The sequence below is a fragment of the Prosopis cineraria genome, unplaced genomic scaffold (genome assembly GCF_029017545.1).
Source record: "Prosopis cineraria cultivar Desert tree isolate PC_DT_omini unplaced genomic scaffold, ASM2901754v1 PC5, whole genome shotgun sequence".
NCBI lineage: Eukaryota > Viridiplantae > Streptophyta > Magnoliopsida > Fabales > Fabaceae > Prosopis > Prosopis cineraria.
In genome coordinates, this window is record NW_026555336.1 from 32,552,696 (window position 1) to 32,578,073 (window position 25,378).

Consider the following 25,378-nt stretch of genomic DNA (forward strand, 5'->3'; position numbering starts at 1 on the left):
CTAAAAGACCAAAATTTATTATCAAATAGAAGCCCTTGGATTTCAGCAACGAGGACAGAGCAGTTCCATGCAGGGCATTGGTGATCCATGTTAATTACATCTAAAAGAGCTTTACAATCAAATTCAACTATTAGGAGATCGAAATCGTGGTCAACAACAAAACGGAGAACTTGGAGCCTGGCTAGAGTTTCAGCCATAAAGCTAGAGTTTGCACGAGTAAGGAAGCCATGGATAGAGGTCCTAAAAATAAGTATTCTTTTTTTAAAAATAAAGTCAAGTGGTCAAACATATACTTAATTAAAATAAAGAAAAGAAAAATCATTAAATGACTGCAGTAGTAGAGGTGAAATACTCATACTAAAATTAAATAAGGACAAATATATTAGTATTCAAATGATATGATATTAACTATGAGAGTATACAAATTCAAAATAAAGCAATACAGAGATAGAATACACGGTTTAATATTTTAAACAGCCAAACATAGGTCTTGAAACCTAATACATTGACTTTCTCATACACAAAATACAACTTTTAAAAAAAAAACAAAAACTTTGATTTAGGTCTTTGTTGTAATTTATCGATCCTTGCCAGAAGTTTTTTTTCTTCAATATTTGATTTTCTAGAAGGCTGTGACCGTTATGTTGAGTCCATTTGGAGCTTCAACTCTTGGAAATTGGCGAAGTTCATTTCCGTTCTCTTCTTCCCACCTACGATCATCAACCACATCAATGTATCCTTCCTCGGCAAAATATGGACCCAAAAAAAAAAATTGTAAGAAAGTACTAACCTAAATTTAGTGACAAAGTGGTGAAGGAAAATAGAGATTTTAACAATTCCCAATTCTTTTCCTGGACATATCCTAAGTCCTGACCCAAACAACATGTTGTGATGGTGACTTTCCAAACTTCTCTCCTGCATTCATTTGATCAATAAATATAAGTGTTTGCCTTTATAGGCTGCGTTTGCTACATGGACAAGGATTTTGAGAAAAGGGTAAAAGTTGATGGAAAGTTTGTGTTTGATATATGGTAAAATGGTTTCCAGGAAAGAACTTTCCGTTGGAATTCCCTTTCCCATTTCCATTTCATGTACCAAACAGCCTCTTTAGTCAAGTTCATTGATCAAGAAATCTCACCAGCCATCTCCATGGATTAAAAGTGAAAGGCTCTGGATACAAGAAGGGATCATAGTTTATCTCCCTTGTGTACACATAAACTCTCCATCCTTTTGGAATTTTAAATCCTGTCATGTTATAATCACACATCCATATTCCATTGTCAATTGTTATGTTACAAACCAGAGCTATCCCAGAAACAATCATGAAAAGGGTAGACAAAACAAATATACCATTCAGTTCTAAATCTGTATTGGTCTTCCTCAGTACCCCATTCACAATGCTGGCCATTCTTGAGGTTTCAAGAATCACCTGCATGATCCAATAATGCCTTGAGCATAAACATGCGTAATTTGAAGAAAATCTTAGTTCTTAAACATGGATGAGGTAAAGAGATGTTTACTGCACGAGTCAAACTCATTTTCTTATAGTCATCCCAAGTTAGTGGTTGGTCTGATCTTTTCCTTTCCAGGATTGCAAAATGTTCTTCCTGTACATTAGGGAAAAATAAATAGTCATGGTTAAGATTTAGAACTGAGTTTGAGACTGTAGAAATTTTATCAGTTCAAAAGGTGTTGACTTACTCTTAGTTCTTGAAGAACTTTTGGATTATCATGGAGATATTTGATAGCCATCATTGTAGTGGTTGACACGGTTTCATAACCCGAGTACAAGATTGTGATGATCTGATCAATTATTTCTTCATCATTAAGTTTGTACTTGAGGTCCTCACTTCTTAAAAGCTTGTCAAGAATGTCATCATGAGGAGCATCAAAAGCTCTTCTTTTGGCTAGAAGCTCCATCAAAATTGCATTGACTTTGTCTCTCGCCTGAATATTTTAGCAATTTAACACTGGTCGAATTGGCATCCATAAAGGAAAAGGAAGAAGAGTGAAAATTATAGAGAATTTTTTAGTATATATTACCTGAAGTCCTATGTAGTAACTGGTTCCTGGAATCTTAATTGGCAGGGATATCGTTCCTAACAATATGTTGTCAAATGTAGCTTTAAATGCCTCATGGAAAGATTTTGGTTCATCATCCACAATCTGCTTCATGGAGACAAAGAATGCCATCTAAAAAAAGAAAACCAAGGAATTTAAACATGGGATTAGTCTGTTATAACCTTCTAATCACTCCTCTTTGCTGAATAATCAGAACCAAAGAATAAAGAAAGACATGGATAATACTGACATGACACATACATTTACTTTATAACACACAAAAAATAGAGTTTTCATGTATAACTTTTAAGAGCCATATAATGTCTTCTGATATGAGAGTTTTGTGCTAAAATATGGAGTATCAGATTGCATCAGATTCAAAGACGAAGTATAAAGAATGCATAATCTGTGCTTCTTGTAAAGAGTTATGAGGATTGAATTGGAGAATAACCTGTTTGGTTTTTTCTTGAATATCTATAGTTTGACCAGCCCAATTGTGAAGGAAGGACGTCATAAAATGGTCAGTTTTTGTCAAAAGATGATCCTTAATTGCAGGTGGGCCAACAAGAGACAACAATGAACCTCTAATACGTTTGTGAAAAGCACCATGAACAGCAGCAATATTGTTATTCCCTAGGATGTTCCTCATGGACACAGGGTACCCTGGAATAAGGCCTTGTGCTTCATTCAAGAGGATGTTCTTGTTCACTTCTGGATCCATGCTTACAATGGTAGGAGACCCTAATGCATGAGTCTTGAACATATTTCCATACCTACAGAAACAACATAGTGGATAAGCTATGCATATATATCAGGTTAACAATTCAGAAACAAAAATTAAAAACCCTCCATTATGCTTCTCTTCTTCCTTCTCTTTCTTTATGATTTGGTTTCTATGTCTCTGAATTCCCAAGTTTATGTCTGTTTTTTACTTCTACTAGGTTGGAGGAGGAGGAGGATTATTTTCTGGGGATACTTCTCAAGTCCAATGCTGAATCTGGGACCTTTCTGGGTTTCTGAGTCCTTTGTCTGCCTCTAAAAGGGTTGTGAATGGCTTTTAATATTTTGGATGCACAAATTTAATGGTTTAGGGTGCTTATAGATCTCATCATAGTAGCTCCCCCCCCCCCTAAATATGAATCAACCCTCATGAGTCATGACACACCCTTATGCAACAATTTGAAGTGACATTGGACACAAAAGCACTTGAGAATTGAGATGAAGTAATTTTCCATTTAGAAGGCTGTATATATATATATAGTAAGGTACCTTTATCTTTTTCATATGGGTAGAAAATGCTTTTAGCTTGAGTGGAATTTAAAATGACTTTAGATATTCTAGTTATCTTTTTAACATCTTTATAATGACTAATTAATTCTGCATGCTATGCTTTAAAGGGGGAAGAAATTAAAGGGCTGAGACAAAACCTACTCAAGTGGGCCTCACCTTGTCCTTGTTTTTTTTTTTTTTTGGTTTCTTTAACTACACTCAACATGATAATTCTTGGTTTTGCTCAACCACAGAAATTTAAAAAAAAAAAATTCTTACAGACGCCAACAAAAACATCACATTTTAATGGTAATGCAGAACATAAAGTGCCATTTTCTACTGTATACTGAAAGTTAATCTATATCCCACTGTTTTGCTTTAAAGGTTTGGAGGGGCCAGTGAGATAACACAAATCTTTGTTCTATACTGAGAATGTACAAATAATCTAAGAACGACTTTACATCCAGTTCAACTATACCACACACACATAATAAAAATGGTCACCAATGAAGGCTGGTCTTGGTAAAGATGCAACTTATCCTCATATGAAGATCTTATTAGCAGATAATATATATATATATATATATATAAGTACTTTTTGAGTCATGAGACATGCCTTATATGCTCAACAAAAAGATAAAGGTCCACCTAGAAATTGAAAAATATATAAGGTGTAAGTACGTACCTAGCTCTCTTAGCTTTCATGTAATCAGGTCCTTGTTTGAGAAAAGCTGAAGTCTCACCAAAAAGAGGCCAACCCAGTGTTCCTGGTGGAACACCTTTTCTTGTGTACCTTATATCATTCCATTTCAGCAGTATCATGAATCCACAAAACGCCAAGCCCAATCCATAATACAAGTACACCACTATTGATGATGATAGCATTGACATCAGCATGACGCAGCTCCGAAATCTTTGAGCAATATTTTTCTGTGTGTATGAATCTGATATGAAAAAACACGGACTGTGCTCAAGAAAAAGATGGGAGACACGTTAATGTTAAATAGGCCAAACCCGCCTACCCTATGATCATCATATCTCACTAGAACCTATTTCAAGTATACATGTTTCTTAAATCTTAATGATTCTAACATAAATTCTGTTACTGAATCTTCCCTGCCAGATATTATTACTACAACGATGTTATTCTTGTTTTTTGTTTTTATTGTCATTAATTAGATTGTGCCTGAATCAGTTTGTATGGATCTCAGTTAATTCAGCTTTATGGTTTTGTTGGTATAACTATAATTAAAAATGCCAAGAACATTTGGTTCAAGGGGCACCAAGGCATTCTTGTGATGCTCACATCGCGGGTTTAAACTGTGTCTACAAACATTTCGGTGTCTGCCAAATCCAGAAGCAGGATTTATGTCTAAAAATAGGATTTTGAGACTTTATGAATCTTGAATGTTATGTGGTAAATATTGTCAATTTGTTTAATTAGGCTAATGATAATTATATGTTATGAAATACATGTTCTGTTTCAAAGAGATTATGATGCAAAATTAATTAAAGACCTACCATGATGTATCCCAATAATTTATGCCCTTTAGAAATATTAGAGTTGGTATGTCACTTTAATTTCACATCAAAATTAACTTTCAATGTATATAGGAAATTTGCTTTATACATGGGACAATAATTTCCTGAAAATTAAGCGCACCGAAATATTTTCAAACTATTATGCCTTTCTACATTTAGATATTCCAAATATGTATACTGAAACATTACCTAATTTGATATGGATGGCATGGGAATAAAGCAAAATATTCGTCTCAATTATAAAACTTATATATTCTTTTTTTTTAAAAAAAGATGCAAAATTTTAATTTAACTTTAAATTGTTTTTCACTCAAATGTTCACTGTTAAATAGTGTTACATATATTGATGACGGTATTTTCGTCAAAGAATTTTAAATTGGTCTAAAATGATAGCATAACATACAAATGGGAAAATTTATGATTTCACTCAAGTGCGGTTTTTTCCCTAAATTTTGTCTGATAACACTATTAATCTATAATACATAATTTTCACTTCACAAATTCAATTCAAGACATTTAGGTTGAGCATAGATATACTTTGAACTATAAGGGTGAATAACAATAAAATCTTATAATAAGGAATTTATAACAGTCAAGTTTCTGACAATTTTTTTTAAGAAATAAGTTATAAATATTAATTCAAATAATTATAAATAAAAATTTAAATTAAAATCGAGAGTTATATTTAAAATTTAAATATTTCATTTACAATTAAAAATTTTAAATGTTTAATTATTTGAATCAACATTTATTACTAGTTTTTCAGAAAATTTTATTAGGAACTTAACAAAAATATTCATTGCTTTGGGATTTTAATATCCTTCTCCTGAACTATAATGTTTGTGTGTGTGTGTGAGGTTACTGGATGCATTGGAAATGTGAAAGCTAACCCTATTGATGGCTTATCTTCACCAACACATTACATTATAATTAAGAGAGATTTACCAAAAAGATGTGACGTGTCTCTATGTGTTGCTACATTCATATTACCAAATCATGAATATAAATATCACTTCCCTCATTATTGATTATATATGCATCAGGGGAACTTGTTGCTATTATATTCCTCTCTCTTATCTTAGGGTTTGCATGAACTTTTTAGTATGTGTGTGTATGCTCGTCTACAATATTCTTTTTTATATCAAGAGTTGGAGTTTGTGAACAACTATTTTCCTTTCAAATGTTATTTTTAGGGTGATACATTTTCATGTTGTCACACCTTAGATGTCACGCGGATGGCAGGAAGGGGGAAATCAACCTTCCAAATGAGATTTGAATGAAACAAAATCGGTACTAAAATTTTTAAGAAAATCTTAAAAAATCATATGAATAAGAAGGACAGTCTATGAAACCAAAAGAAAAAAAGAAAAGGTTCAAGAGTCCATTTTATGTATGATGAATGTGTTAAGACACCTTACAATATACACTTTACAAAACTGTTATAGAGATATGAGAGATCGAGAAGTCCATTCATTCGTAGGAAAAAAGAAGAATAAAAGAGAGAGGAAATTTATCTTTAAGGGTGGACTTGACATAGGCAAATAACATAAAGCCTACACACTTTTTGCAGATTAAAGTCCACATAATTCAAATAAAATGATATGTTACTTAGTTGGTGACCTTTATTAATTTATTTTTTTCTTAAGAATATCAAGACATAAAATAATTTATCTTTGGCAAAAAAAAAACAATTTTTTAGATGATTGAGCGCTAGTGTAAACTACTTCAAGATATATTTGAACATTAAATGTGAATATATCTCCTAACAAGAATTTGAATCTTGATATTATTTATTATAAAGAACTAGCCTCTTTTACTAGACTTAACTCATGTTGGCTGCAAAAGAACAAGTTTTTAGATGATTGGTTGGTGTGTTTTAATCTCTTAGGTAAAGAGATTTTTAAATATTTTAAGGAAAGGTTTTGAAACAATTTTCTTTTTCAATTCCAAAATTTCTAATTTTTTTATGCTTAAAAATATCCTGTAAAGATCCAGAAAAATAAATATTATTTTTTAATTTAATTTTTTGAAAGATCAATATTTAAGATAATATTTTTTTATTTTTTCTTCAAAGAGCGAAAAAACTAATCGGCATTGAGTATAAACCGAGAGACATGTAGCCTCACACAGCCTCTACCGATTGACACCATATGACTGATGACTATGAAAAATTATACAAAATGAAAATTGAAAAAGTTAAAATAATTTTTTATTGTTTATAAGTATTTTCCATTTTTTTTACCAACATACGTATTTTCCGATTGAAAAATCCAACAAAGGTTACATGGGCAGCTTTTCCAATAAAAATTTCAACCTTGATTATTCATATTTTGTAAGGGATTAGTCACTTTTATTGGATCAAATTCTCATAAATAAAAAGTTGTAATATTTACAATGAAATAAAGGAGATTAACCAAGAAAGATTAGTTCATTTGATAAGAATTTATCTCATAATCCATAAGGTTGTAGGATTAAATCCTGTTACCAATGAAAAGATCTTATTAATAGATGATTTATAAATATTTTTTAATTTTAAAAACATGCATTAATCTTAATAAGTCGTTGTATACAATTCTCCTAAACTTTTTTATAAAAAAAAATAAAAGAAGAGAAAACGAAAGAATGAAAGGAGATGAAGGAAATGCACTTACAGCAGTGACACCAACAGTTCCAAATTACCGGCGGTGCAGTTATGATGATGGAAGAAATTATAATTTAGAATCCACAAATGCAGGTATTAAGACAAGAGAAAATTGTATTATTATTGTTATTCTTGTTCACAGGTCACACAATATTCTCTCCAATCTCCAATTCTTCTCCCTTTTATAACTTCATTAATTTTCACCATCAATGCTGGGATTCTTACCATGATTTGCCTCTTTCATTTTAAACAAGGTTTGACTCTTATGAAATTGATTACAACTCCCAATCTAATTTGGATACCTTCTTTAATGACTTGAAAATCAAGAAGATTTTTTAGAAATATTTGGAAAATGAAAACCTCAAGGAAAGATAAATATTGTTATTATTATTGTTGTTGTTATTATTAAAAAATTATTGCATGGACTTGATACATCACGCCATTTATATATTACTTCTTTTTTTTAATTTATAAGATATTTGACGTCTAATAATATAAGACACTTTGCCAAAAAATAAAGTTCATTAATAATATTTTTTTATATTATCATTTTTATTATATTCTATCTTTAATATTTTTTTACAAATGAAGTATTAAATTAAAAGTATTTTATAAAAAGTAAGATAGTAAAATGTATTTAATAAACTTTTATTGATATATGTATTTTATTCTAAAAGTATTTTATAATGGATGGATGTAATATCTAATAAAAACATTTCATGTCAAGTTTATTTAATTTTATATATTATCTCTTATTTATATCACTTTAAATTATTTTAATTTTTTTATTTCCTATGTCGCCTCATCTATGATGATTGAGAGAGAAAAACAAGAAATTAAATTGATAGTATATTTTAAAAAAGTCTTTAAAAATAATGATACATGAGATTTTATTTGATTCAATTATTATTTTAAGTATTATGTTTTAAAAATAAAATAAAATAAGTATCTGCCAAACAGGATTAAAATAAAATGATTAAGAGCATTTTAATTAAATAAACTATAAATGATGTGACATATATAATCTATCCAATAATTTTTGCTCATATTAATATTAGGATATTAGGATTTAAATTTGCATCTTATACAGAATATAAATCGTATTATATATTTAAATTAAAAAGGAAAAGATGTTGTCCTTGATAACGTTACAAATTAAGGCGAATGAAGAAGAACAAAATAATGATGATTTTAGGAAGCCATGTTTAAGGGGAGAGGATTGAAGCTTTTTGCAGGTCTTGCCACATGGCACATGCAATGTGATGCTTTCGTAAGCAAGAAGAAGAGATGAGTCATCACGTAATTTTCATTGCCTTTTAATTTAGGATGAAGCAGTAAATTTAGCTATAAATTATTTTTTAAAGAGTATTTGATAGTCTAAACTATCAGATGGTGTAAAATAAATCACGGACTTTTAAAAAGAAAGTATCTAGCAACCCACCGTTAACTTCAACTGACGGACGTTATGTGGGGCCAACAATAACACGTGACATGACATAGGCACGACACATCAGCATGATAAAGGTGCAAATTTAGTTACAAACTATTTTTCTAGGAGCGTTGGGTAGCCTTTACTATAAAAAAAAGAGACCATCCAATACCTTTTCCTCAATTTTGGCCAAACATCATTTATTTTCGTAATTATGGGGCTCATAAAACATTAATATCTCCAATTTTCTTGCCTTTATTCTCAATATAAGCTTCAGAAGAAGAGGTTCAATGAGTTCTTATTTGAAAACCTTCACAAGGATGATGCCAACAAAGTAGAAGCTTGATTTTACTATGCATGAGAGGAAGCTTGATTCTAAGTTAATTTAGTCACGAATTTTTTTTCTATTTTGTTAGCATTGTCTTGATGAATGTCTTCATAGAAGAACTCATTGAACATTTTTTTCTGAAGCTTATATTGAAAATGAAGGCAAGAAGATTAGAGATATTAATGCTTTGTGGGCCTTATAAATATGAAAATAAATGATGTTTGGTCAAAATTGAGGAAAAAATATTGGATGGTCCGTTTTTTTTTAGTAGAAGCCACCCAGCGCTCTCAGAAAAATAGTTCATAGCTAAATTTGCATCTTTACCATGTTGATGTGTCATGCCCGTGTGTTATTGCGGGGTTCACATAACGTTCGTCAGTTGAAGTTAACGATAGGCTGGTGAATATTCTCATTTTAAAAGTTCGTATTTTATTTTGCACCATCTGATACTCCTCGAAAAATAATTTATAACCAAATCTACTACTTTATCTTTTAATTTATTAGTTTGTCGTTCTCACGTAACCAAGCGTTTCCATTTTTGCATGTAGCCAAGAAGTATGTTCATTTTTATGTATCAAATATCCATTATTGCCTCTTTATTCAAACATCAATATCTCAATAAATCTCTCTCCCAACATAACAAACAAAGAAAAAGTCCCTCCATGCCCTAATCAACAGATCTGTGAGGACTTAGGATTGATTAAAGAGGAAAATAAATAAATAAATGCAAATTATATAACCTGGGAGCTACTGTACTTCTTTCGGTCTTAAATATAAGATCTAAATAATTAATCTACAAATATTAATAAAATTAATTTATATTGTAAACTATTCATGTTGATGGAAAATCTCTTTAATTTTTGCAATCAATAGGAATATTAAAAAAAATTATAAATTTCAGAGACAAAATAAATTGAAATCTTACATTTAGATCAAATCAAGTCCCTCAACTAAATCTTATACTTTTAATGCTTCCATGCCAAGTGAGAAAAATCTATAGTTGATTACTCTGATGTCAACGCAGTATTATACTTTTACCGTCCCAAAAATAAAGATAAGTACATGAAATCCAAAATCAACCATATGATTTATTGTTCATAAATAATGCAAATTTTCAGCTTTGCTTCAACATTTAATCGGTTCCAAATCTATTGCACTTCCGATAACTCGAATTACTCTTCTTTTAATTTTTCGCCATTGATTGCAAGATCTCGTATTGTACTATAATTTTTTTTCTTTTCCAAAAAAACAATTCAATTTTTTTTCTTTTTGTATTTTATTTTGATATATAAAGTACGTAAGATGAATTTTTTCCTTTTTTCTATCTTTTCAAAACTAGAACAGTGCTGCTTGCAAGCTTAGCCCCTCTATACATTGGATGAAGATATTGAAATATTTTTCTGTAAATATTTGAGAAAAAAAATTCGAACATAAAATAAATACTATTCATCAATTGAAAAGGATAAAAAAAAATGAAGAAGTAAACTCTACAAAAAATTATTATCCCTTTATTTCAATTTTTTTCAATGAATGAAAGTACAATTAAAAATATGTTTTTTCCCCTAAAAATTATAATCAATTTTTTGTCTAGACAAAACTTAAATACTTGATAGACAAAACTTGAATTCTTGAACACATTTTCTATAATTTTATTATCCAGTTATAGGATAATGGGTTAGAAGAAGGGTCAAGCCCATGGTAAGCCCATGCTTCAGCTTATGACTTCTGAGAAGAACAGCCCATGGTGGCGAAGGCGGATTGACTGTGGCTTGAAGACCAAGAATTCATTCCTAGAGACAAGAGGCAAGAGAAGGAGGTTGCGGCAGTCAGAGGAAGCGAGGGAGCCCCATTCTACATTTCTGCTTCTTCTCTTCCCATTGCCGAAGTCCCCCTCCCCCCTTCTCTCTCTACTTTGAAGCGTCAAAGGCCAAAAGGCTCGCGAACATGCCAATCCTTTCGAAGCTCTATACGATGCAAGAGGCTTCCCAGCATAACACCAAAGGTGATTGCTGGGTGGTTATTGAGGGCAAGGTAAGACTTTTTGCTTGAATGCTATCTTTCGCTCCGATGGGTATTTCTCTACTTCTGGGTTGTGTTCTGTTTTGTTTTTCACAACTCATGTATGAAATGGTCTGTTTTTTATTATATTTAACTAGCCTTTTATGAAGGAGAAGTAGGTGGTATTGAATATTGGCATTCTATGAGACGGTAGGAGCAGGCAAATTTTTATTGCTGGTTTATTGAGGATTTAAGTATTACTTGCCTTCAAATTGTTTGGACTTGTTTAACTTTGCATAGGAAATTTTGAGTTGTCGTGTATTGGAAGTATTGAGAAAAAGTGCGAGGTATCCTGCTCCTACTGATTGGATTCAGAATGTGGTGGAGTCGAAATTTTCAATATTATTGAGCTTGTGGATATTTTTTGGCATTGTTTTCAATAAAGGTAGCTATTAAAGTTCAATGATTATTTATGAAAGGCATTGGTTACCTTGTATACATATTATTGTGAAAATTATATAATAGCTTCCAATATTCAATGTTCGCCCACCTTTGCTTTCACATAAAACAAATAATAATTGTTTAGAGTTTGTCGATTGTTACTTTTATGGTTCATGTGCCTCTCCTGAGGCCTGTCTTTCTCTACTATGATCTACGAATTGTCAAGGGTTTATGTTTGAGTTTTAAACTTTAATCATATATATAGAAAACCATCATATCAGTTCATTACTTTTGCCTTCTACATGCATTTCATTTTCTCACTTCTCAGTTTTGTCTTTTTATCATGTCTTTTCTGATCATTCTCCGATGTCATCCTTCTTTTCCATTATATTCTTTCCTACTTTCTTTGCCATTGCTTTGCTGTAGAAATGTTTATGTGATCTCAGGAAAACTGACTATTGCCAACCCCTCTTGGAAACCCATGTTTTTATCATTTTTAGTTTCATCATTACCATAGTTGCTTTTAAATGTGAGCTGTATATGAGAGTTATTGCGTACGTACATACATAGATATGGCCTATTTACATACTTACATAGATACATAAATACATGATACATTGATTTATTTGATATATATATATATATATATATCATGTTTCTGCATTTTGTTTTATATTCTTGCAATGGTTTGTAATGCTATATGGTGTCAAGTAGTTTCTGATATGAATAAGAACTTGTCTTTAAATTAGACTATAATGTTTTTTTTGGGCAGTAAATGGGATGCCCTATTAAGGACCTTTTTAATGCATAAAAAAATTTCTCTTCCTTTCCTTTTTCTTGCCATTTCATCTCTCCTTAAGTGATAGAATTCTTGTCAGTCACGAGACTCCTTAAGGTTTAAGTTTTCATCTCCATGCATGGAATAATATCTCAACTCCAGCAATTCTATTAATCAGATCTTAACTTTCCCCTTGCTCTATGTATTGTGCTTCACCATCTTTGAATGTTTGTGTGTGGGTATTCCTTGGAGAGAGGAACAGAGCAAGAGAGGTAAAGTGATTATCTGTACCTTAGGTGATTGCTCATAGCAGTTTCTTTGTTGTCAGCAGCCATAGCCCAATTGCTACTTTTTAGGATGATAGCTTCTTTTGTCTATGGCTATTGGTTTCTCATCTTATTTGTTATCAAATTAAGAAATAATGATTCTTTACAATTAACAATTTGCAGCTCATATGTCGGTGGCTGCTGCACATTTGAGGATAACATTTTGAAGTGCAGCTTATTCTTAACCATGTTTGCATATGTAGGTTTTTTTAAATAGAAAATTCTAGAATACGTACTTGGTTTCATTTCATTCTCTTTTTGCTGACTTGTTTTCATCTTTTGTTAAAGAAGAAAAAAATAGGAAGTGTGCGCTTGCTTTTAGACTCTGGCAGTCTGGCCTCTCTCATCATCTATCTTCTTGTCTCTGATTGGTAATATGTTGATGATTTATTAATGCAGGTATACGATGTGACCTCATATTTGGATGATCATCCGGGGGGAGATGAAGTAGTCCTTCTTGCAACTGGTACTTGTGCATCCTGTCTTATATCCTATATCCTACTGCCATACTAAGCATAGGGGGAAAAAAAACATTATGCACTGACATTGATGCTTGATGCAACATATTTACACCTCAAACTTTCACAAATAAGAAACATGGCACTGCGAACAGCATTTGTGTATCTTGTCATATTTTCATATTCAATTTTTGATGTTTTATTTTTATTTATTTATTTATTTGTTTTTTGTCATCATCCTATCTTTACAGTATTACTTTCTAAAAATTCTATGTACTCTTTCCATTTTCAAATATAAGAGAAAATAACTAATTCACATAGTTTAAGAAAGTTGGTTTAAGTATAATAATTATGTATGAAATTAAAGAAATTGGACTAAATTATATCTGCAAGTAATGAAACAAATTTATCTAGTGAAAATAAACATCGACTTTATGAGGGATAATTTGGGGAAAAACGTAATAAATGCTTCTTGAAATTTGTAGTTTTGCTTGTAAATAAAAACTAGATGAAACATGGTAGTTTATCTTATATTCGAAAATGGAGTAAGTACCATTAAATTAAACTATGTTATTCAAATTATTCATGTGCAATGTAAAAAGCATTACGGCAAGATCATGAATTATCTCATCAGGAAGGCGTTTCTAATCTCTCATGCTACTTAATTTATTGGCCATTTTTCTTTTCTTGAAATAGTCGCTTAATTTATTAGCCATTTTTCTTTTCTTGAAATGGTCTGGCAGTATGTTCAACTTGTGACATGCCTAAAATTAGATGGTGTCCATGCTTTGTAGAAAAGAAAAGGAAAACATTGGCAATTATAAATAAAATTATTGAAACTTCTTTGTATTTTTTTTTTTTTACTTTGATGAAGGGAAAGATGCGACGGATGAATTCGAGGATGCTGGCCACAGCCAAAGTGCCAGAGAACTTATGGAGAAGTTTTGTATTGGTGAGGTTGACCCTTCACCACCTGTTTCCTCGAAAAATCAAGCTGCAATTTATTCAGAAAAGTTCTTGCAGTTGACAAAGCAATATTGGGCTGTTCCTGTGGCCGTTCTTGGCATCTCAGTGATAGCTGGTTTTTTATACTTGCGTAAGAAGTAATACCACACCTAATTTTTTCCCCATTATTGAAACTGGAAATGAATAGTTGCAACGGATGTTTTACTGTTTCAAGGAAAAGCACTAGTAACGTCGGCCTGTTTCATGATAAGTTTTGGTTACACGCATTACATTGAAAAATTGGTCAAGTAATGGATATTGAAAATCTTAGTTCACATTGATGACTTTGGACCTTAAATCCAGTATCCGGTTTATGGTATAGTTGGATGTCTATTTTGAAATGCAGTAACTGAGCTGAGTAGATTATCAGAAGCCATGACAGGTTCGAATTGATGTGATTCCCAGAAAATTTGGAATGACCTGATTCTTAACCTAACAAAGCAACCTCCCCATGAGAGAGCAAGGAAAAATTTAAATGTTGAACTCAAATCCAAGGGAAATTAAAGTAGTTTGGATCGATGAGAGTCAACATATACATCTAGTAACAGCATACATCAATTTGAGAGAGTTCATGCTAATAGGACATCAGGGAAGGTTTAAGTTTTGATGCGGCTGGCTCATCCAAAAGCCAAACCAACTTACCGTTCACTGGCCGGATCATCCTCGCCGGTACTATGGGGAACTCTGGCCCCACATTATCGGCTGCCAAATGTACAGCATCTGCTTTACTATCACCTGTGGCAACCACTGCTACGTTTGATGCAGAATTGATAACGGGCAACGTGAATGTGATTCTCTCATGTGGAGATTTAGGAAATTCAGTAGTGAAAGTCACCCGTTCTTCCCTCTCATTCATTGCTGACTGATTGGGAAATAGAGAAGCAACATGGCCATCCACACCCAATCCTAGAAGGATGAAATCGAAACTGGGGCAGTCACCAGTGTCACAAACTTTGACTGTGCGATTTTTTACTGACTGTCTGATTAGAAACTCATACTCATCAGCAGCCTTTTCTGCTGAGACTGAATCATTTATGGAATGCACGTGACTAGGGATTATTGGTACCTGCTAATATTGCTAGGAAATGATGAGAGAAAATAAATGAATATCTAGTTATAAAGTGCAATGTAGTTATATAACAGCCTCTGCCCTCTGCCTCACATTGCTACTTAGTTTGGATGGAGGGAAACTGAAAGGAAAATGGAGCAAAGAGAATACTAAAAAAGATTGTCAAAAATAACACACACGTCCTATTTTTGACTGTTTTCCCTCCTAGTATTTTTTCCTCCTTATTTTTCTCTTCATCCAAATTAAGGGGGTCATGAATTGTTTATGGATGTCTGAGTGAAGAAGTAAATGAACATTCATATAAGACTGACAAAGTGAAGCAAAATTTAATCTGAATGTCATCAACATTGAATCCTTGATAAATGTAACTTTAATGCTAATCGAAAACTAGGTTGATATGTTTATAACTAATTCTGAGAGTCAAAACATTCTTTGTAATTGTATGAAAAGAAGGAGCAAAGATATACTTGGAGAGTACAACCTTGACAAAAGGCAATCTTTTGCAAGCTTATAATTTCTATCTGCATGGTTTTTTCCCACAAGAAGCTGATCAGCCCAGAAGACATACCACTTGGACCAATCTACTATCTTGCTACAAGGAGCTTCAGGAAGTTTGCTGTTTGCCATCATAGTGTTAAATCACTAACACATGCAAAGAAACATCGAACTTGGATCCACCAAAGAAAGTGCACTTCACTTGAAGTGAAAGATAGAGATAAATGTACAATTCTGACAGCCTGTATTTTACAGAAATAGTGCTCACTTCTGTGTCTATCTCTCTTTTTCTATACTGTAGGTGAAGAGCATTTTAGAGGATTTGAATCCGAAAACATTACGTGAAAAAAAAAAAAAAAAAAAGAAGTAAGCCACCAAGAATACCTGACTAGTCCAATGAGAGGGCCACCGGATAAAGCGATAGCAAAAACTCCCCTTTCCTTCACAGATGCTTCTGATATTTCAGCAATATATTCTGCCAAATCAGTGCTCTTCCAAACTCTCACGAATCCTTACCTTTCCTCTATCTAAATGACCATCACAAAGAGCGCATGCTTTGAACAAATACAATACCTCTGTCTTTTAAAAACATATTAGACACGGATGAAATAACCAAAGAAAGCTTTAAAACAACTCAAGAAATTCAGATACAACTTATGAAGCATGGAATTCCATATACAGATGTAATTCTAACAGTAAGGAAGTAACTTTGCCTTTTCTAGACTCAAAAACTACACGAAAGGACATTTGAATATAGATCATACTCTATCCATGAACTATGTGAATTAAATGTCAATCTAACCCAATAATCTACAAGCTGAGAGACCCAGAGTTCAATTTTAGGTAAGCGTGTGTGTTGCATGAGAAGGCAATTCAATAAAAGGGTATAATGATTCTTTTATCTATATAACCCAACTGATGCCACAAAATGGCCTCTAAGTCTTGACACAAGTTCATACTTCGCGATATAAGAAGTTTGACAGCACAAAACCATGTCTCATGAGAATCAATAAGCATAAACATGAAAATGATATAGTTTGAAGGTTAGTGATAAACTGATAGTCTCCTGAGAATCACAAGAAGCGAACGATAGGAAGGGAGAAATAGAAATGCTCACAAAGAGAAAAGAGGAGGGGTGATTGACGAAGCTAGAAGATGAGTATGTATGTTTATATACATACACACACGCATATAAGCATAAAAAAGATAAATGCTATAGACAAGAAGAATACTACCTGCTGGAAACTTATGACACGAAATGGAACAATAAGTTGTCGGGACTATTTTGAATTGATGTCTCTGACTGAAAATATCTGAGAGAAACTTTTACCAAATTAAACAAAGTCACGTACTTGTCAATGGCAAGCTATTCTAGTGGTAGTACTACCTCCTCGTTTGGAAGAGGTTCCTTGTTTAAATTTGATGTTGACATGTTTTTATATATGTGTTCCGGTTCTCCTTTTTTTATAAGAAAGTATTGGATTAGTGGTAAATTTTTTTATAAAAAAAATCATATTTGTTCACAAGTAAAAGAAAATATGACAAGTCTGGGGAATTTATGAGTGCAGGTATTGTAATTTGTCATTTATGCTCAATCATCAATGCATGGCAAAGGAAGCATGTGCAGTCATTATAGTATATTGTTATTTTGCTAATACGTGAAACTAGGACAGATTAAAAATAGAAATTTAATCACTTACGGATTTGTTTGGGGTGAGCAAAAAATATGGAGGAGGAAAAATTAAAAGAGAACTAAATAAAAAACATATTTTCACTCCGGTTTTCTCCTAATTTCCTGATATAGAGGGAGAAGACTAAGAAAAGATTGTGTTAGGGAGGGAAAATGTTTTTTTCTTTAACTGTTTTCTCCTAATTTTCTCTCATTCCTTTTTTTTTTTTTTTCATTCTAAACGAAGGTCGCTTTTTCAGATTTAAATGTGGACAAATTTGTAAATTGGTATTTGTGTCCTGCAAGAATAAGCTTAGCATATCTTCAATGGGCAATAAATGAATTCACACTCTTAATGCAAGTAAATGATGACACCGTATTAAAAAAAAACAAAAAAGAAATTGGATAGATACGTCTAACTTCCAGACACCATTCATCATAAATGAATCAAGAAATCATTTCATCAAAATTTATATGTAATTCCAATAAACTTCATCATTTAGACATTTAATTAAAGCTTTCTTGTGTTCCAACTTTCTTTTGTCTAATGGAAGGTTAATCTCATACATGTTTGAATTCTCACAAAAAAAAAAAAAAGTGCTCAACTTCAACCTCGCCTTTCGGAAAGATTGCCTCAAGAAAAAGGGAAAAAAGAAGAAGCTTTCTTGTGCTCCTCCAACCTTCTAAAACTATGTTAATTAACTTATTAACTTATTATTTCACATAATTTTGAGTTGCATCATAGAAATAATGAAACGAAGAGATTGTAATATCACTATATATATGTATATATATTAAAAAAACTTCCAATAATCCTAGGAGTTAGTAATGCTATCCTAAAACTACATTGTAAATCATGATATGATATTTAAGAATTTTAAAAAAATTCTGGTAAAAATCTTATTTGATATTAATTTTTTCAACATTATTTGATATATAAGAGTTTATTATAAATTTATAAGTGTAAATTGATTATCAAAAAATTTATAAGTATCAATTAATAAAACAAGCGTCATTATTTGGAATAATTAATTTTGCCATTTGAATAATTAATTTTCCACCCACACCAAATTCTTCCTAAAATTAATTACAACCCCAACGAAACTACAAAGCCCATTGTTGTGAGGACGAACAAGCATTCCACACTCCGTCCGACGCCGTCCACTGTTGTCAGCCCGGCGCGGTTGTTCTCGGGCAAGCGGTGAAGAAGGTTCGAAGCCTAGGGCTTTTTCTACTCCCAAAATCAGGTGAGACTGGTTTGTTCAATCTGGCTTTGAATCTAGATTTGAATTTGTTCCCCGCGTTATCTGTTCCCTGCGTGGTTGTTCTTGCTTTGTTTTAAATTTTTCATTTTTATTTGGCTTTGAAACTGGTCGTGTAATCGTTGAATATTGACGCTTTTGAATTTGGGAATATTCACATATTGAGGTTTTTTTTTTTTTCTGTACTAGTTTTTGCTTTGAATGGTGTGTAATTGGCTATTATACTTCTTCCCTCTTCATTTTGATTACTAGTGACTCGTGCGATTTGGATTGTGTGTTTTGTACTGTTAAATTTGTTTTGTGTTGGCATTCTGTTAATTATTCTTTTAATATTATCATCAATTTTGGAAAATTCTTAAGGTCTTTGTGATGTATGATCTTGTAAATGGCTTGGCTCCAGTTGTGTCAAAGTATCTGTAACAAAAATTAAAAAGGTATTATATTAACTATGCATATTTCAAAGAGCCCCCACTGAGTGTGGTACTAGGTCCGCTGATGATTGAGCAGCAAGTCAAGGAGAAACGTTATTTATTTATTTATTTTTATTCTTTTTTGTCACAGATGAGTCGAACATCCTAGCTCTGCTTGGCTAGCTGTTGTGTTTTGAGGGCCACAGAGAGGCAGATGCAAAGTGCAACTTTGTAAATTTATAAATGAAAGGTGATCTATAGGATTCAATATTAGTCATTGTGTGCAATATGTTAAATTTGTTACTCTCTAGAAACCAAAGTAGTATTGGGAAATCTTAAACGAAAGAAAATACTTCCCATTGCTGCGCTGAATGAGAATAAGCTGATAATCAATTTTCAAGAATGGTGTTTTCTGGCTAAAAGCATTCTCTGCCTAAAAGTGACAGCGTAGATGAGAGTATTCAGATGTTGTTTTATATGCTTGTTGCCAGTTAACGTTTATATTGCTACTTGGCAAAATATGAAAGCCGTTTTCAGTTAAGATATACTGTTTAATAGGAAAAGAATTTGTGTTTGTGTGTTGTGTGTTCTGAATAAGAAGGGGATATAAAATTGATAGTTTATTTTTGTATTTTTTTCCAGACTTTCTTAATTTTTGGGGGCTGAGACTAAGAGGATAGTCATGATGATAGAAGTTGCTCGAATCCCACTAAAGGGGTGGCAGCAGGCAGCTGTTGCACTTGGTTCAGCAGTTGGTGCATTGCTAGACCCACGAAGAGCAGATTTAATTGCAGCTCTTGGAGAGACAACAGGAAAGCCTGCTTATGAGAGAGTTCTTGAAAGGATGAAGCAGAGTCCAGAAGGCAGGGTAAGCCGATAGTTGTATCTTGTCATTCAATTTCGAGGATATTCTTGTTATGTTTTGTCTGTAAACTTATTTATCATAGAATGAAGGACTTCCTCTATTTGATTCTGAATTCTAACTGCTAGTGTACTTATGATTTTCCTACTGTTTTGACATGGCAAAAGTGCATGTCTTAAATGATTGTTTTGTTGAGTATCCTTTATTCAACTCTTTATGGACAAACTTCGATGGTAATTTTTTCCTTATTAGAAAAAGGGACAAGTTGGCCTGTTAATGGTTGTAACCCTGCATGCATCACAACAGTGCAATAGAAATATCATCTTGAATAATATTGAAATTAATATAACAATGTAGTAATTCCTTTTGAAATATTCTGGCATATTACCGGGTGTTTAAACTGTCAAAACGGCAAACTTTATCTTAGGCTGGTTATTGGTTCAGTTCTTTTCCTAAAAAGTCCTTTTAGACTATTATGGAATTACTCTGATTTGGATGGATGTATTTTGAAGGGAATGGATGTTACGGTCTTAATTGAGTAATGTTTTTCGTCATAGCATCTTGGAGTGTTGTGTTCTGCAAGTTGGTTGTATTTATCCTCTTATAAAACAAAATCTGAAATCACGTAAAGTTCCCAGAGTAAAATCACTATTTTATTACTTTCTTGGTTGCAAACTGTATCTTCTTATCTATATGATTTGTGTATCAATGTGGGGACTGAAGTTCATTAAACCCTATTTGGGTATTTTAAATTTTTAATCAGATGTCACAGCCAAAACCAATCCATTTTCTCTTGTATTTGGCAGGCAGTATTATTAGAGCGTCCACGTGTGATATCTGCTAAAGTTGGACATGCTTGGGACCTACCAGAGAACACATTTGGTGCTGCCTATGCTAGATTCATGGGATCCAGGAATTTTTCACCAGACGATAGACCTCCAGTGCGGTTCATGGAGACAGATGAACTAGCCTACGTAGCCATGCGGGCTCGTGAAGTTCATGATTTCTGGCATACCCTGTTTGGCCTCCCAACTAACTTGATCGGAGAGTCAGCACTGAAGGTGATTGAATTTGAGCAGATGCACCTTCCCATGTGTCTGCTGTCTGTGGTGGGGGGCACGGCAAGGTTCAGCGAAAGGCAGAGAAAATTGTTTTATCAGCACTACTTCCCGTGGGCCATTCGAGCCGGCATGCAATGCACTGACCTTATGTGTGTGTATTATGAGCAGCACTTCGAAGAAGATCTGGAAGATGTCCGCAGAAAATGGGTGATTGTTCCTGCTCCTCCTGGCCCTAAACCACAATTTTTTTGACCTAGTGATTTGTATCATGTTTAGTGGGTGTGGATGATTATCTTATAGGTTCTTTTCTTCTTTGCAATGTATTGGAGACTGATATACAAGAGAATTTTTCTTGAATAAATAGACAGGACCCTGGGGAGTATAAGCTGCCTTGATGTAATAGGGATCTAGATCTTCCGTTTGACATTTTATGGTCATGGATCTTGGCCTCTTGGGCCTGAATATAAGCGCAGGGATCAATGTATAGTTACTACTTCAGAGTTGGAAAACTTTGTATGAATACCGCCACAATAGCTTGCTTGATGGCCAGGCTTAGATGTTTGCCTTGTTTGGTTTTGGTTTTTTTTTTTTTTTTTTTTTTTTGGGTATTTTACTAATTCAGTTCAAAAGACGCTTCGGGTATCATATCATACTTGTAACCAAATCTAAAGTGATAATCTTTTATTATCCAAAGAGACCTGAGATGAGAATTTACACCCTGGAAATGAATAGAGAGGAAGATAACCGTATAGATCTTTTCAACCAACAGCACATTTGGTGTACAAAAAAATATAAAAAGTACTTTTAAATAAAACTAATGTATCTCTCGTTTCCTTTAAAAAAAATTTCTATTTACCAAACAATTTGGAAGAAAAATAATTCCAATTTTGAAAAGGATCATGTGATATAAAATATTTCAATGTTATGTTCCAATGTCAGGACCATTGCACATGGGCAGAAGAAAATTGAGGGACTAAAACTAATCTTAAAAGCTACCAAAAGAGCAAAGAGAAAAAATCTCAAGAACTCGTTAAGCACAGAAGTAAAGCAAGATATGCATTTGAAAATTGAAACATCCATTGACAAGCACAATTATGTAGATGTTTTGTGCTTTTAGAACAATGCAACTGACTCATCCAAAACAACCATAATCTATATTACACCATATCTTCCTCATGTTTTCAGGGTTTATATTTTCAGAAACAGCTTATTTTCCGTCACTAGGTCCGCCAAAGAGATAACCCAGTGATGAGCCACCACCAGGGGCAGAATGGACCTTAGTTGAGGGTCGGTCCTGCAGCATAAATAACAAAGAACAATAACAATCAGAACTATATTTGTGGAAAACAATCTAGGCATGCATCTTACAAGATATGCAGATAGCCAGATACAACATCTCAATTAAATTAGATATGTCACTCCAAAACAAGTATTGCATCAAATGCATTTCGTTTATTCCATCTGATTGAAAAATTATCATTTCATTTGCAGGTGCAAGAGGTCTCTTCTCAGGTATCTTGAACTATAAATGATGGTATGGGAACCCATCGAACATGAGAACATCACTTGAATTGAACTGAAGTCAAATAGTTTAGTAAATCGAAGTATCTAACCAGACTGAGATTGCAATACTGACTAATTCAGATCAAATTTCACCAACAACAGGGAACATTTTCAACACGACTCCACTATGGAAAATTCGATATGAGTAAATAAACCATACAAAACAATGAAGAGAAGCTAAACATACACATGAAAGTTTGAATTATACTAGCCATAGATCACGTAGTATTTTGATTAGATGCTCATCACGTTAAACCCTTTTGACCATAAATTATCAAATTAAGAAGCAAATAGATGGAACAGGCAAACACAATACCGTAATGAAGTCGCCAGTGTTCTGGCCATCTGCTTTATTGCTATGGATACCAGCAGGAGCCTGCCTATTCACATCTACTGGAGGAGCAGGTTTCTTTGAAGGAGGCTCGCTATTTACAACCTGTTCTTCAGCTGGGGCATTAGTTTCTGCTGGTTTTGGAGCCTCTCCACTACCAAAAAGATAGCCCAAGGAACTCTGTCCACCACCACTGCTAACTCCACGACCCATGCTCTTCAACTGTTTTTATAAAAAAAGTAAATCAAATATCTGTCTTGATGCAAATTGACAAGGTAAAATAAACTGTTAGAGAAGAACAAGAGAATCATAATATCATTTCATGGAGGCAACAATCACTGTCAAGATTGGAACGAGGATATCTTAACAGTCCCACAAGTAATCTTAATTCCATGTTCAGCCTAAAATCAAGAGGAGAGAAAATTTTTAAGGTCCGATTGTATTTGGTCCCTAATATTTGGGGGGTCAAACAGGAAGAGCTTAAAGGATTTTACCAACTGAATGATTCGTCTTCATACTCCCTTTACAAATATTAAGGAAATACAATTTTTTTTAGTAACTGCAATATAAGAACTTTAAGCATAAGGCACATAACTTTAAAATGGGATAGGTAGTCCGATGTTCATTTTAAAAGTTATTCATCACATCACCACAGAAAAATAAGAGAAGTCTAGTTTATCAAAATAAAATTAAATAAAATAAGAGAAGTCTCCACTCTTCACCTTCCTCATCCTAATCCCCTCTCTGTTACTTTTTCGTACTGCATCTTTTTCATGGATATGAAATCTGAAGACAATGACTACCAATGAAAGTTTTTCCATCCTACTTTCCCTCACAACCTTTCAACCACAGGCAAGACCTATGATGGAACTGATTACTTGATCCTATCCTTTTTCCGTACTCATTTTATACTTACTGCTATTTCCTTTCATTAATATGAAGCAAAACTTCTGTAACTCAACGACTCGATAACACAAAGCCACTGAGCTTATCACACATCGTACGAGCATAAACATACAAGAGAGTTGGCACTTGACACCCCTCAGAAAACTGGTAGCATAAATACAACTGGCTGCATAACAATCATTTCAACGCCACAACGACACACTCAGCACAAAGTGTCTCGCTGTACAAATTCAAAGGATATTCACAAAAACAAGTCCAAGATCCTTGAGACACAATAGTCGAAGATCAAGTAAAAGGCCTTGGAAAGGCAGGCAGGCATTACAGTGCTACCACAACAGCAAAAAATTCAAAAACAAGATAAAAACCCACAAATCTGAACCATAAAGGTTCGCGATCCGGAAAACAGTACGCGAAAGCACTTTATAAGTCATCGGCACAATGAAACTTGCTTCAAAATCCAAACAAACAGAAAGATAATGATGAAGAAGCTTATATTGAACAACAGTAACGAGATCACAGACGACAATGAGATTGAAACCCTAATTCAGAGGAAAAGAATCAAAGAGCTAGAGTGAAGACGTTACCAAATCTAGAGGGAAAGAGACGCTGTATGAAAGAGGGTGAATCGAAACCGCAGTGGGCAGTGAGGTGGCGCAGTAGTGAAGTGCGTGCCCTTTTATACGAGATGGCTTGACACAATCACAAATGAATTTTGGGAAATGGCTATTGATAGGGCTGTGCAAAAGTATCCAGTCCTGTCTGATCCAGTCCAATTCGAGATGGTCTCAGTCTTGTTCGGTCTGTATAGTCACTGGTCCTTCAGGACCAAAAGGACTAAAAAGACCAGACTATTTTTTCGGGTTGGACTGGACAAGAGACCAGGCATCCGGACCACTTGGTCCAGTCCAGTCCTATTAATTTTTTTTATTATAATTATAATTAATTTATTTTTGACAAATGTTTAAAGTGTAATTGATGCTAAGGAGATGATTGCATAAAGATTTATTAAGTTTGTTTCTAAATTGTTATTGTAATATAGTGTTGTTGAATTTTTTGAGTACTGTTTTTATTAAAGTTTATAAATTTAAATAATTTAGACTATAACAAAAATATTTTTTTTCTTATTGTTAGAAATTATTATGGATTTATTATTATTATAAGTATTTTTACTATCTTAATTGAGTTTATTATGTTGGAATGGATTATTGCCTCTCATAGAATAAAAAGAGGGAAAAAAAGCTAAGTGAATACTGGACTGACAGGACCAGTCTCCCAGTCCTATGGACCAAGTCCGGTCCTGTTAATCTTCGGGTTATTACTGGACAAGACTGGACTACGGGTTGCCTAACCCAGTCTTTTTCATGAAAGAGACCGGACTTCGGGTTAGGGTGAAGTCCAGTGCCGTCCAGTCTTTTGTGCAGCCCTAGCTATTGATAACAAAATAACAAAAATATTTGTCCTTAAGGACCTTAAA

At 33.2% G+C, this 25,378-nt stretch overlaps 5 protein-coding genes across 7 annotated transcripts; 2 read left to right on the plus strand and 3 right to left on the minus strand.

Moving 5' to 3' along the window:
• Window positions 1-460: 460 nt before the first annotated feature.
• On the minus strand, window positions 461-3,157 carry LOC129311025 (cytochrome P450 85A-like). Its single transcript, XM_054952965.1, has 8 exons — window positions 2,513-3,157; window positions 2,044-2,193; window positions 1,702-1,947; window positions 1,521-1,607; window positions 1,351-1,429; window positions 1,139-1,245; window positions 791-915; window positions 461-710 (listed from the first exon to the last, which is right to left on the minus strand). The coding sequence occupies exons 1-8, from the start codon at window positions 2,822-2,824 to the stop codon at window positions 623-625; spliced, it is 1,194 nt and encodes a 397-aa protein (XP_054808940.1). The 5' UTR covers window positions 2,825-3,157; the 3' UTR covers window positions 461-622.
• A 7,900-nt stretch (window positions 3,158-11,057) lies between these two features.
• LOC129311027 (cytochrome b5) lies at window positions 11,058-14,574 on the plus strand. 2 transcript variants are annotated; one of them, XM_054952966.1, is made up of 4 exons: window positions 12,692-12,759; window positions 12,937-13,012; window positions 13,213-13,279; window positions 14,146-14,574. In XM_054952966.1, the coding sequence occupies exons 1-4, from the start codon at window positions 12,713-12,715 to the stop codon at window positions 14,376-14,378; spliced, it is 423 nt and encodes a 140-aa protein (XP_054808941.1). In that variant the 5' UTR covers window positions 12,692-12,712; the 3' UTR covers window positions 14,379-14,574. The 2 variants fall into 2 exon arrangements, with proteins under 2 accessions (XP_054808942.1, XP_054808941.1); XM_054952967.1 differs by lacking the exons at window positions 12,692-12,759; window positions 12,937-13,012 and adding an exon at window positions 11,058-11,301.
• A 198-nt stretch (window positions 14,575-14,772) lies between these two features.
• Window positions 14,773-15,972, minus strand: LOC129310832 (probable 6-phosphogluconolactonase 1). Its single transcript, XM_054952744.1, has 3 exons — window positions 15,827-15,972; window positions 15,439-15,466; window positions 14,773-15,342 (listed from the first exon to the last, which is right to left on the minus strand). The coding sequence occupies exons 1-3, from the start codon at window positions 15,970-15,972 to the stop codon at window positions 14,851-14,853; spliced, it is 666 nt and encodes a 221-aa protein (XP_054808719.1). The 3' UTR covers window positions 14,773-14,850.
• Window positions 15,973-18,598: 2,626 nt separating this feature from the next.
• LOC129311734 (ubiquinone biosynthesis protein COQ4 homolog, mitochondrial) lies at window positions 18,599-21,659 on the plus strand. 2 transcript variants are annotated; one of them, XM_054954160.1, is made up of 4 exons: window positions 18,603-18,756; window positions 19,333-19,431; window positions 19,824-20,049; window positions 20,850-21,659. In XM_054954160.1, the coding sequence occupies exons 3-4, from the start codon at window positions 19,864-19,866 to the stop codon at window positions 21,354-21,356; spliced, it is 693 nt and encodes a 230-aa protein (XP_054810135.1). In that variant the 5' UTR covers window positions 18,603-18,756; window positions 19,333-19,431; window positions 19,824-19,863; the 3' UTR covers window positions 21,357-21,659. The 2 variants fall into 2 exon arrangements, with proteins under 2 accessions (XP_054810134.1, XP_054810135.1); XM_054954159.1 differs by lacking the exon at window positions 19,333-19,431 and having other exon boundaries at window positions 18,599-18,756.
• A 475-nt stretch (window positions 21,660-22,134) lies between these two features.
• LOC129311666 (protein SPIRAL1-like 1) lies at window positions 22,135-24,613 on the minus strand. The gene is made up of 3 exons (XM_054954062.1): window positions 24,489-24,613; window positions 22,984-23,220; window positions 22,135-22,398 (listed from the first exon to the last, which is right to left on the minus strand). The coding sequence occupies exons 2-3, from the start codon at window positions 23,209-23,211 to the stop codon at window positions 22,312-22,314; spliced, it is 315 nt and encodes a 104-aa protein (XP_054810037.1). The 5' UTR covers window positions 23,212-23,220; window positions 24,489-24,613; the 3' UTR covers window positions 22,135-22,311.
• Window positions 24,614-25,378: the final 765 nt, after the last annotated feature.

What these genes read in the sequence shown, in the direction of transcription:
- LOC129311666 (XM_054954062.1), bottom strand. Translation starts at nt 23,211, where the DNA reads ATGGGTCGTGGAGTTAGCAGTGGTGGTGGACAGAGTTCCTTGGGCTAT. An exon ending in ACACTGGCGACTTCATTACG is followed by an intron (nt 22,399 to 22,983) that starts GTATTGTGTTTG and finishes TTTATGCTGCAG; the next exon opens with GACCGACCCTCAACTAAGGT.
- LOC129311027 (XM_054952966.1), top strand. Translation starts at nt 12,713, where the DNA reads ATGTTTGTGTGTGGGTATTCCTTGGAGAGAGGAACAGAGCAAGAGAG. An exon ending in TCTTAACCATGTTTGCATAT is followed by an intron (nt 13,013 to 13,212) that starts GTAGGTTTTTTT and finishes TTATTAATGCAG; the next exon opens with GTATACGATGTGACCTCATA. An exon ending in AGTAGTCCTTCTTGCAACTG is followed by an intron (nt 13,280 to 14,145) that starts GTACTTGTGCAT and finishes ACTTTGATGAAG; the next exon opens with GGAAAGATGCGACGGATGAA.
- LOC129311025 (XM_054952965.1), bottom strand. Translation starts at nt 2,824, where the DNA reads ATGTTCAAGACTCATGCATTAGGGTCTCCTACCATTGTAAGCATGGAT. An exon ending in TTCAAGAAAAAACCAAACAG is followed by an intron (nt 2,194 to 2,512) that starts GTTATTCTCCAA and finishes TTCTTTTTTTAG; the next exon opens with ATGGCATTCTTTGTCTCCAT. An exon ending in TACAGATTTAGAACTGAATG is followed by an intron (nt 1,246 to 1,350) that starts GTATATTTGTTT and finishes ATAACATGACAG; the next exon opens with GATTTAAAATTCCAAAAGGA.
- LOC129311734 (XM_054954159.1), top strand. Translation starts at nt 19,864, where the DNA reads ATGATGATAGAAGTTGCTCGAATCCCACTAAAGGGGTGGCAGCAGGCA. An exon ending in AGCAGAGTCCAGAAGGCAGG is followed by an intron (nt 20,050 to 20,849) that starts GTAAGCCGATAG and finishes TGTATTTGGCAG; the next exon opens with GCAGTATTATTAGAGCGTCC.
- LOC129310832 (XM_054952744.1), bottom strand. Translation starts at nt 15,972, where the DNA reads ATGGCAAACAGCAAACTTCCTGAAGCTCCTTGTAGCAAGATAGTAGAT. An exon ending in AAAGATTGCCTTTTGTCAAG is followed by an intron (nt 15,467 to 15,826) that starts GTTGTACTCTCC and finishes TTTTCCTTTCAG; the next exon opens with TTTCCCTCCATCCAAACTAA. An exon ending in CATCCAAACTAAGTAGCAAT is followed by an intron (nt 15,343 to 15,438) that starts GTGAGGCAGAGG and finishes CAATATTAGCAG; the next exon opens with GTACCAATAATCCCTAGTCA.